Consider the following 12,348-nt stretch of genomic DNA (forward strand, 5'->3'; position numbering starts at 1 on the left):
TTTTTGCATTTTTAATAGAGAAGGAGTTTCATCGTGTTGACCAGGCTGATCTTGAACTCCTGGCCTCAGGTGATCTGCCCTCCATGACCTCCCAAAGTGCTGGGATTACAGGTGTGTTCTACTGCACCCGACCAGATAACCATTTACTCTTGACAAATTAGGGTGACCTAGTTTTGCTGGTGCCCAAAGATCACACCTAGTGGCAGGTAATTTAATGTTGCATACTTAACACAATTATTTCAAATATTAAATAGAATATGGGCCAGGCATGGTGGCTCGTGCCTGTAATCCCAGCACTTTGGGAGGGCAAGGAAGGAAGATTTCTTGAGTCCAGGAGCTTGAGTTCAGCCTGGCCAACACATTGAGATTCCATCTGTCTCTAATTATGTATTACAAAAATAAAAATAATAACTGGGTGCAATGGCTCATACCTGTAGTCCAGCTACTTGGAAGGCTCGGATGGGAGGATCACTTGAGCCCAGGAGTTTGAGGTTACAGTGAGCCAAAATGGTGCCACTTCACTCCAGCATGGGTGACAGCGAGACTCTGTCTCTAAAAGAAAATGATAATTTTCTTTTAAGTACATCAGACTTCCTAAAGCAGTGATTTTTTTTCAACTAAGAAAAGTTGAGTAGGTGTCAATCCATTAAGGAACTTAGATCCTAAGGAGAAAACTGCTCTTTCTCCCAGGAAAAGAACCACACTTGGCTCAAGGTTTACCCCACCCACTCCTTTGACATCAGCTGGGGATGGTGGAGGCCGATGGATCGCTTGTTTGGCTTCACAGTTCACTCCCAGACTAGTAACCAGCCTGTGGCTTTTCATTTACCTGAAACTGGAATTTTTCTTTTCCTCTGACTACAACATTCTTTTTTCCCTGCTCCTCTCTTTCATTTCACCTCCTTGCTCTCTCTCTCTGTTGTCTTATTAATCAGCTCTCTTCTTGCTTCATTTTCCAGTTTACCCAGCTGCACAGAAACCATTTTCATTTTGTTCTCACCACCACTCCCCTTCTTTATTCTCTTGACCTGTTTCTAGCTTGTCAAACCCTAATTGAGATATCCTAATTTTTTTTCTCTATTCCAGATTACCAAGGACAACTTAAGGAAATTATTATATATCTTTCTTGTTTTCACCAAAAATATATCGTTTGTGATTATAACTGCATCCTCATTGCTGCCTCGCAGTTCTTTCAGATATCTCTAAGCATCTCTTCATGAGTTTTGTTTTTTCTTTTTCTTTTTTTTTTTTGAGGTGGAATTTTGCTCTTTTTGCCCAGGCTGGAGCACAATGGTATGATCTCGGCTCATTGCAACCTCCGCCTCCCAGGTTCAGTGATTCTCCTGCCTCAGCCTCCAGAGTAGCTGGAATTACAGGCGCCTGCCACCATACTCAGCTAATTTTTTGTATTTTTAGTAGAGATAGGGTTTCACCGTGTTGACCAGGTTGGTCTTGAACTCCTGACCTCAGATGATCCACCTGCGTTGGCCTCCCAGTGTGCTGGGATTACAGGCATGAGCCACTGCACCCAGCCTCTACATGAGTTTTTATGCAATTTTCAGAATCTCGGCCAGGCGCGGTGGCTCAAGCCTGTAATCCCAGCACTTTGGGAGGCCGAGACGGGCGGATCACAAGGTCAGGAAATCAAGACCATCCTGGCTAACCCGGTGAAACCCCGTCTCTACTAAAAAATACAAAAAACTGGTGGGGCGAGGTGGCGGGCGCCTGTAGTCCCAGCTACTCGGGAGGCTGAGGCAGGAGAATGGCATAAACCCGGGAGGCGGAGCTTGCAGTGAGCTGAGATCCAGCCACTGCACTCCAGCCTGGGTGACAGAGCGAGACTCTGAGACTCCGTCTCAAAAAAAAAAAAAAAAAAAATCTCACCTGAAGTTTAACCCTTTTTCTCTCAGCTCTGATATAATCAAGAAACCATAAACCCTTTCATGTAAACTATCACATTTGTTTCTTTGCACCTATAAACCTATATGTTTTAACCTTGCTGCTATAGTTTGAATGTCCCCTCTGAAACTCACGTTGAAAGTTAATACCCAGTGTGGTAGTTTTGAGAGGTGGGGCCTTCAAGAGGTGATTAAAGCATGAGGACTCTGCCCTCAGGGATGGATTAATGCATACATGGATTAATATGTTAATGGAGTAATGCGTCGTCATGGGAGTGGTACTGGTTGCTTTATAAGAAAAAGAGGGCCTGGTGCGGTGGCTCAGGCCTGTAATCCCAGCACTTTGAAAGGCCCGAGGCGGGTGGATCTCCTGAGGTCAGGAGTTTGAGACCAGCTTGGCTGACGTGACAAAAACTAGTCTCTACTAAAAATACAAGGATTAGCTGGGTGTGGAGATGGGCGCCTGTAATCCCAGTTACTAGGGAGGCTGAGACAGGAGAATCACTTGAACCTGAGAGGCGGAGGTTGCAGTTAACCAAGATCATGCCACTGTATTCCAGCCTGGATGACAAGAGTGAAACTCCTCAATAAAAAGAAAAAGAGACCTGAGCGAACAAGTGAGCATGCTCAACCCCCTCACCATGTGATGCCCTGTGTTGCATCGGGACTCTGCAGAGAGTCCCCACCAGCAGGCAGGCTCTTACCAGATGTGCCCCCTCAGTCTTGGACTTCTCAGCCTCTAGAATTCTGAGCAATAAACGTCTTATAAAGATATTTATGAGGCCGGGCGCGGTGGCTCACGCCTGTAATCCCAGCTACTCAGGAGGGTGAGGCAGGAGAATTGCTTGAACCCGGGAGGTGGATGCTACAGTGAGCTGAAATAGCACCATTGCACTTCAGCCTGGGCAACAGAGTGAGACTGTCTCCAAAAAAAGAAAACCGAAAAAACCGAAACACTTAACCATTAAAGAAGGCCCAAAAAGATTCACAACTTTACACACTTGATCTTAGCCAAAAGGCCGAGAAGCGATAAGATTCACAACTTTAAAAAGAAAACTGGTATGTACCATCATAAACATAAGGTGTCATAAACGCTGAATACCATCATAATGGTCTCTGCTCTGCAGCTTGAGCTAGTAACTAAACTCTCCAAGACTTGGTTTGTTCTGCAAAATGAGAATCATAACTTCTTTCTCCAGAGCCAGATGAAGAGTTTTAGATGCTCTTAGTAAGGCAAAACACTCCCCAATATGTAATTTTTTTTTTTTTTTTGAGACGGAGTCTCGCTCTGTTGCCCAGGCTGGAGTGCAGTGGCCGGATCTCAGCTCACTGCAATCTCCGCCTACCGGGTTTACGCCATTCTCCTGCCTCAGCCTCCCGAGTAGCTGGGACTACAGGCGCCCGCCACCTCGCCTGGCTAGTTTTTTGTATTTTTTTAGTAGAGACGGGGTTTCACCAGGATGGTCTCGATCTCCTGACCTCGTGATCCACCCGTCTCGGCCTCCCAAAGTGCTGGGATTACAGGCTTGAGCCACCACGCCCGGCCAGTTTCAGTTCTGTTATAATCAACAGAAAAAGGATTAGGACACCCTCTTTGTTTATGTATCCTTTGACCTAGCACTTTTGCTCTACAAATTAAATTTACCCTAATGAATTAAAGCATTTTTCTAATAGTGAGATTTTGAAACAGCCTGAAAGTTCAGCAATACAGGAATAGTATTCTTATTCAACTGTATACAGTAGAGCCATTTAAAAGAATAAGGTGGCCAGGTGTGGTGGCTTACACCTTTAATCCCAGCACTTTGGGAGACTGAGTGGGGAAGATTGCCTCAGGTCAGGAGTTCGAGACCAGCCTGGCCAACGTGGTGAAACCCTGTCTCTACTAAAAATGCAAAAATTAGCTGGGCGTGCTGGTAGGTGCCTGTAATCCCAGCTACTTGGCAGGCTGAGGTAGGAGAGTTGCTTGAACCCAGGAGACAGGTTGCAGTGAGCCAAGATCATGCCACTACACTCCAGCCTGGGCGACAAAGTGAGACTCCGTCTCAAAAAAAAAAAAAAAAAAAATGAATATTTTTTATACACCTGACAGAGAGAAATGTGTGTGTTACATCATTACATTTAAAAAGTAAGGCTGGGCACAGTGGCTCACGCCTGTAATCCCAGCACTTTGGGAAGCTGAGGCGGGAGGATCACCTGAAATCAGGAGTTCAAGACCAGCCTGGCCACCGTGGTGAAACCCCCTCTCTTCTAGAAATACAAAAAATTAGTTGGGTGGGCACCTGTAATCCCAGCTACTCAGGAGGCTGAGACAAAAGAATTGCCCGACCCCAGGAGGCAGAGGTTGCAGTGAGCTGAGATCACGCCATTGCATTCCAGCCTGGGCAATAGAGTGAGAGTCTGTCTCAAAAAAAAAAAAAAAAAAAAGTAGAATAGAATAGAGGTTACCAGGGGATAGGGGAGGGAGGAATAGGGAATTACTGCTTAATGGTTACAGAGTTCGTGATTGGGATGATGAAAAAGTTTTGAAAATTCGTAGCAGTGATGGTTATACAACACTGTGAATATACTGAATGCCATTCTATTGTATACTTAATAATACTTAAAATGGTATTTTTATTAAGACTACACTTAATAATATTTTAAGACCACTGTGACACAGTCCTTTACTTGAAAATTATTTTTGCTGTTAAAATTAATGCTCAAAGTAGGGTTTCATATCGAAAGTTGTATAACTGTGTTTTCCATTAGCCTTATATTTATGTTTGTGTATTTACAGGGTTAATGCCTCTTGGAAGTCAGGAGTCTTCAGACAGTCTAGCAGCAGAGATTGTTACACCTGAAATCAGGTAAGGAGATTGTGGTGTTCACATTTACACTGCACAGTATTCCTGGAGAAAACGTATTTCTCTACAATATGAAGAGGATCATTTCCTTATTCTTTCTAACCAACATTTTCAACATGAACTCTGTTAAATTTTTATGTTTTCAGCGTGTTAGAAGCTTTCTTCTGCTGGCCCTATGGAAAATTGATTTGCTCACTTCAATAAGACAATCTTTCACACATACAAAGCCAATTATTATGTCCTTAGCTTGAGTATCCTCAGCAGACGTAAAGCAATGAAGACATTTGGCCTGTAGACAATAGTTGTGCTTAGCTATCAGCATGCAAAATTATTAGTTATTAAGATTTGTCTGCTAACCGGCTGGGCTTGGTGGCTAACACCTGTAATCCCAGCACTTTGGGAGGTTGAGGTGGGCAGATCCCAAGTTCAGGAAATCGAGACCATCCTAGCTAACATGGTGAAACCCTGTCTCTACTAAAAATACAAAAAATTAGCCAGGCCTGGTGGCGGGCACCTGTAATCCCAGGTACTCTCCTACCCAGGAGGCTGAGGCAGGAGAATGATGTGAACCCAGGAGGCAGAGCTTGCAGTGAGCTGAGGTTGTGCCTGGGGGACAGAGCAAGACTCCGTCTCAAAAAAAAAAAAAAAAAAGATTTATCTGCTAACCACATGGAAAGGTCTGGGAAAGATATAATGCTATAGACAGGAGGAAATGACTCCCCATCTTAACTACTCTTCCCTCAATCATACCTTATATTTTTTATTCATAGCATTTTTAAAATTCCATTTATTTATTTATTTAGAAGCAAGGTCTTACTCTGTCACCCAGGCTGGAGTGCAGTGGCCAGATCTCAGCTCACTGCAAGCTCGGCCTCCCGGGTTCACGCCATTCTCCTGCCTCAGCCTCCCGAGTACCTGGGACTACAGGCGCCACCGCCTCGCCCGGCTAGTTTTTTTTTTTTGTACTTTAGTAGAGATGGGGTTTCACCGTGTTAGCCAGGATGGTCTCGATCTCCTGACCTCGTGATCCGCCCGTCTCGGCCTCCCAAAGTGCTGGGATTACAGGCTTGAGCCAGCGCGCCCGGCTGTGTAAGGGTTTCATACACTGTAAAAGTTGAAATAAGCTTTCAAATACTTGTTGAATAAATGGAAACAATTTGTAGTTGTTGGTTAACATTTGTTTAAGAAGGACAAACGGGCCAGGCGCAGTGGCTCACTCCTGTAATCCTAGCACCTTGGGAGGTCAAGGTGGGTGGATCACCTGAGGTCAGAGTTCAAGACCAGCCTGACCAACATGGCAAAACCCTGTCGCTACTAAAAAAATACAAAATTAGCTGGGTTTGGTGATGCATGCCTGTAATCTCAGCTACTCAGGAGGGTGAGGTAGGAGAATCACTTGAACCCAGGAGGCAGAGATTGCAGTGAGCTGAGATCGCACCATTGCTCTCCAGTCTAGGCAACAAGAGCAAAAGTCCATCTCAAAAAAAAAAAAAAGAAGTACAAATAAAAGGCGTATAAGGCAGCACCAAGTCTGGAAGTATCTTGTGTACCTTTTTCTTTTTTGCCATCTGATATGCTACTTTATAATTGAACTAATAAGATTTGTTGAATAAATGAACACATATTTATGAACGTTTATAAATAAGTGGTTATAAACCACAATTTTTAAGGAAACGTATTTGTAATACAGTTGGTTTTTTAAACTAGGAACAATGATAGGTCAGGTGCGGTGGCTCACATGTGTAATGCCAGTGCTCTGGGAGGCCAGGGCAGGCGGATCACTTGAGGCTGGGAGTTCAAGACCATCCTGGCCAACATGGCAAAACCCTGTCTCTACTAAAAATACAAAAAAAATTAGCTGGGCATGCTAGCACATGCCTGTAATCCCAGGTACTCAAGAGGCTGAGGCACGAGAATCATTTGAACCTACGAGGCAGGGTTGCAGTGATCCTAGATGGCGCCACAGCACTCCAGCGTGGGTGACAGCTAGATTCTGTCTGCAAAAAAAAAAAAAAAAAAAAAAAAAACAATGATGATAAAGATTCAGCAAATAGGGCTTTTCTGAGTATGACTAGATACAGATTAAAATATGCGCTGTGTCCAGAAGACAACTATCAAGGAAAAATAATAAACTGGGATGAAAATTTTACATGTTTTAGACAATGGGTTAATATTTGATACTTTTTATTGAGTTAGAGGTGTGGACAAATTGGAAATCTCATAAACTAAAGGTAATGGCAAAAGGTTAAAGTGGTACAACCCTTCTTTTGAGGAGATTGGCAGGATGTGTCTGTTGTCTAAAAGTGCACCTATCTTTTGATCCAAAAATTGCTTTTCTTGGAGTTAATCCTGAGGAAATAACCAATGATATACAGAAAAGTATATTTATAAGGCTAATCTTATTAACTTCTTAAAGCTCAAAATTGGTAGCAATCTGAATGCCCAATAATTGGGTGTTTATTAAATAAGTAACGATTTTAATGCCATGTCATTTAAAATATCCAAGTATATTTAATGATATAAAAAGATTGTGAAATTTTAGGTGGAAATAGCAGGTACCGATGTAGTTTGTACTTTGTGATCCCTTTTGAAAAATGTTTGCATGTGAGTATATGTGCATAGAATTAGAAGGCTATATTTCAGCAGTAGTCATTTTGCACTATAGTTATGGAGGGTTTATATTTTCTTTTCATTTATCTTCCTTACAAACTGTGTGTTTACTTTGTAACTGAAAAATATAAAGTCCCTATTGCCCATACTGAGGCAGAAGAATTGCTTGAACCCAGGAGGCGGGGGTTGCAGTGAGCTGAGATCATGCCACTGCACTTCAGCCTGGGTGACAGAGAGAGACCCCATCTCAAAAAAAAACAAGAAAGTCCCTGTTGCCCATAATAGAATACATCAAATTCTAAATAGTTGCTTGAATTAGATCACAGATTTGGTTCATCTTTTCAGTAGCAAAAGTAAAAGATTTATTATGTTTATAAAATAAGAGCAATGCGTGTGTGTGCATGTTTCTTTCTTACTTTGATTTTTCTTTATCCACAATAAGCTTTTCCACAGCTTTTCATAGTATTTGGTATCTGTTTATACTGTCTTCATGGGGCCCCCTAAAGATGACCCTGTGTAACGAAAAGAATGAATTATATCTTCAACAAGTATGTCTTCATATGAACTAACATCTTAATTATATTGTCCCTGCAGTAAATATGGTGGCAAGTTCTGTATGGATACTGTTTTTAATATCCCTTAATGTAAGCTTTTGGCATATACAGAGTCCAAAACAGTGCAGTCCGGTAACCTGATTGTAATGATCTGGCTTGTTTCAAGAATTTAATTTTACATATTACAGGAATGGGTAGACTGAATGTCTTGAAGTGATTCTTTTTTTCTTTTTTTGAGACAGAGTCTTGCCCTGTCGCCCGGGCTGGAGTGCAGTGGCCGGATCTCAGCTCACTGCAAGCTCCGCCTCCCAGGTTCACACCATTCTCCTGCCTCAGCCTCCGGAGTAGCTGGGACTACAGGCGCCGGCCACCTCGCCCAGCTAGTTTTTTGTATTTTTAGTAGAGACGGGGTTTCACCGTGTTAGCCAGGAAGGTCTCGATCTCCTGACCTCGTGATCCGCCCGTCTCGGCCTCCCAAAGTGCTGGGATTACAGGCTTGAGCCACCGCGCCCGGCTTGAAGTGATTCTTGTCGGATATAATATCTTGCCACCAAATGGTTGATAATTTAAGAGCATAGCACTAGAGATTGTGTTCTCTAATAAGAATCAAATAACCAATAAATAAATGCATTCATAGTTTAAATATTTAAATCAGGGAAGAAATAGGATTTTGAAATCATGTTTATTACAAATCATTGTATTTAGAGACTGTATTATTTCTATAAAGAAAATATTTAAAACCTTAAATGTAATGTCTTTGCCAGCTGTAATAGCTGAATTTGTTGTACTTTCTTTATTTTTCATTTCTGTTCTGGTATTAAATTTGTAAGAATGCTTAGCTAGATTTGATACCTGTGTTGTATATTGATGCACCAAATGACTGTGTATATAATATTTAGTTTTTATTTTGTTCATTCAGGGAGAAACTTATTCGTCTTCAGCATGAGAATAAGATGTTAAAGCTTAACCAAGAAGGTTCGGACAATGAAAAAATAGCCTTATTGCAGAGCCTTCTAGATGATGCAAATCTACGCAAGAATGAACTGGAGACAGAGAATAGGTAGAGTATTATAGGTGACTGCATCTGGCTATAAGTTTTCCCTATTTGCCTTGATTATGAATCCCTTAAACAAAAAACTGGCAGGGCATGGTGGCTCACACCTGTAATCCCAGCACTTTGGGAGGCCGAGGAGGGCAGATCGCTTGAGCTCAGGAGTTCGAGACCAGCCTGGGCAACATGGTGAATGAAACTCCATCTCTACAAAAAATGCAAAAATTAGCCAGGCATGGTGGTGCATGCCTGTGGTCCCAGCTACTCAGGAGGCAGAGGTAGAAAGATCATTTGAGCCCAGGAGGTGGAGGTTGCAGTGAGCCAAGATCACACCACTGCACTCCAGCTTGGGCAATAGAGCAAAACTCTGTCTCAAAAACAGAAAACACACACACACAAAACAAAACAAAAAAACCAACAACAAAGATCTGAATTGTAGTTTGAAAAATGGCCATGTGCTATTCTCTTTCCCTTTACGAGAACTTGAATCCATTTCTCCACTTTTGGGCAGACTTGCCAAAAAACATTGGGCTTTTTTAGAATAGTAGTGTCCTTTTTACTTCTTCATGCAAAATGATACCGGAGCTCTACCATTTACCCTTTCTAATCACTAATTAAAACTAGAGGATTTTTTAAAATCTGATAATTCAGTCTTTCACAAGAATTACAATTCACAGTTGTTGTTGGGCTAATAGAGTTTACCATTTCCACAGGAGTGCGTTGGAGCTCTGTTGGTGTGGGGAGAGCAGTAGCTCCCTTGTAATTGAATTGACAAAGCATTTTTCTTCTAATCTGTTATTTATTGTGACCCTAAAAGGAACTAATTCATCTTAGGAACAACTGACTTATTTTGAAAGTTTAGAATCTGCAAAATTGCTGTGACAGTTGTACACATCCTACCCTTCTTCCTGTAGCTTTACATTTTAAAGCTACTGAGATAGAATCAACAAACAGTGTAAATCAGTATAAATGCTAGAGTGATTATAAGAGCACCATCAAGCATAAACAGAAGGAGAAAATTTTACATCAACTCTTAGGAGTCTAGAGAATGAGGGATTTTTTAAAGTACTCAGAAAAAGTGGAAAGTGGAGACAGTGGAGCGGGGGAGATTGCAGGAGCAACTGGCGGGCGGGCAGTCCCTCTGGTGCAAGTGTCTTGATGTTCGCCTCATTCATCCTTTGCCTCTGGGTTGTATTTTAGTCAGGAAAGTCTCTCCCTACCCTGATATTTTTTTAGTGAGAAAACACCCACAACTTTCTTCATACTGCTTTGCATTGTTTCTCACAGGCTTTATAATTATTGCTCTTTTTCCCAGAGACAGGACAGCCAATTGTCATTTATACAGTGTCCATGTCTGTGGATGACTAATCACCACCGAAGTTCCTGTGTGACTTACCGCTGGGTACAACTTACTGTTGTGATTGTTTCTTAAATTACAACACCGATGATGAATAACTTAGATTATGGTTGACTGTGATCTATAATGATAATAACAGGTAATATTTACTAAGCACCTGTTTGTCTCAGGCATTGTGCTGGGTGTCTTAAATATGCTTTCTTACTTTATGAAAGTTTTACAGATAAGGGAACTCAGACTCAGACCCTGACTGCCTGACTCCAAAGCCTCCATACCTAATCCATACCCTCTTTCTTGCCAATTTATCTTCTACTATGTTTGCACAATATTTATTCCTTTTCCTGTCTTCCTCTCACAGGTTGTTTTTTGTCCTAAGTGACTTACCCTAAGTTTGTTCTTACTGATTTTAATGAGTATTTATATTACCTTGACTCTAGCTTAATATCCTACTAGTTTACAACATTGGGTCCCACTGAGTCTGTTACAGTTTGCTCACTGCCCATGTATATCATCTGTCAGAAAGCAAAGTCTGTCGTAGACCTCTAAAGTCCTTTCCAATTAGTTTTCCCAAGAGCGAGCACTTTAGCATGTCTGTAATACCTGCCGGTCCTCAAACAATATTAGAAGAGGGTGGAGGGTTGAGAAGGAAGCCACATCAGGATTCCCCAGGAATTCTGCCAAAGTAAAGCTGGTCTTGTTTCTGTACCTCTCAGAGTGTACTATCATCTCAGGTGCAGCCGCTCCCTGCATCCCACAGCTGTATGTATTCAGCAATTAGACTGTGATTAAAATGTTAACTATCTCAATCCCTGAAGTGGGAGAAAGAAGGTAGAAGCAATTCGCATCGATAGAATACCTGCAACGTGCAGGGGCTCTGCTAGGCACACTTTAGTCTTTTAAAGAACCCCATGAGATAGGCATCATAATCCTCATTTATTTTGTAGATGAACTTTTTATTTTTTTTATTTTTGTGGGTACATAGTAGGTATATATATTTATGAGTTACATGACATCGTTTGATACAGGCATGCAGTGCATAATAATCATATTGGAGTAAATGGTGTATCCATCCTCTCAAGCATTTATCATTTATGTTATAAACAATCCCATTATACTCTTTAGTTATTTTTAAATGTACAATTACATTAATTATTACTATAATCACTTTGTTGTGCTAGCAAATACTAGGTCTTACTCATTCTTTCTATTTTTATGTGCCCATTAACCTCTTCCCACTACCTTTCCCAGCCTCTGGTAACCATCCTTCTACTTTAAAGCTCCATGAATTTAATTTTTTTAATTTTTAGCTCCCACAAATAAGTGAGAGCATGTGAAGTTTGTCTTCCTGTGCCTGTTATTTCACTTAACATAATGACCTTCAGTTTCATGCATGTTTTTGCAAATGATAGGATTTCATTCTTTTTTATGGCTAAATAGTGCTACATTGTCTTCTACATCTACATATACCACATTTTCTGTGCCTATTAATTTTTTTATTTTATTTTATTTTTTTGAGACATGATCTCACTCTGTCACCCAGGCTGGAGTGCAGTGGTATGATCACAGCTCAACCTCCCAGGCTCAAGCTATCTTTCCATGTCAGCCTCTGAGTAGCTGGGACTATAGGTACACACCACCATGCCTGGCTGATTTTTTAATTTTCTGGAGAGACAGGATCTCCCTGTGTTGCCCAGGCTGGTTTCAAACTCCTGGACTCAAGGGATCCTGCCATCTCAGCATCCCAAAGTGCTGGCATTATAGGCATGAACCACCATGTCCAGCCTCTTTTGAGAAATAAATATCTGTTTAGAATAAATATCTGTTTAGATCTTTTGTTTTTTTTTTGAGGATCTCACTCCTTCACCCAGGCTGGAGTACAGTGGCACAATCACAGCTCACTGCTGCCTTGACAGCCCGGGCTCAAGTGATCCTCCCACCTCATCTTCCAAGTGACTGAGATTACAGGCATGTGCCACCATGCCCAGGTAATTTTTTCTATTTTTTTTGTAGAGATGGGGTTTTGCCATGTTGCCCA

General features: G+C 41.6%; 1 protein-coding gene across 1 annotated transcript in view; it reads left to right on the forward strand.

Moving 5' to 3' along the window:
• HOOK3 (hook microtubule-tethering protein 3) overlaps positions 1-12,348 on the forward strand; it is a 152,969-nt gene that overhangs the window by 95,316 nt on the left and 45,305 nt on the right. Inside the window, exons 13-14 of the mRNA XM_011957091.1 lie at positions 4,675-4,744; positions 8,825-8,965. Of these exons, the coding sequence (XP_011812481.1) occupies positions 4,675-4,744; positions 8,825-8,965 (211 nt within the window). The remainder of the gene's footprint in view (positions 1-4,674; positions 4,745-8,824; positions 8,966-12,348) is intronic.

This window comes from Colobus angolensis, unplaced genomic scaffold (genome assembly GCF_000951035.1).
Source record: "Colobus angolensis palliatus isolate OR3802 unplaced genomic scaffold, Cang.pa_1.0 Scaffold433, whole genome shotgun sequence".
In the NCBI taxonomy this organism is placed as follows: domain Eukaryota; kingdom Metazoa; phylum Chordata; class Mammalia; order Primates; family Cercopithecidae; genus Colobus; species Colobus angolensis.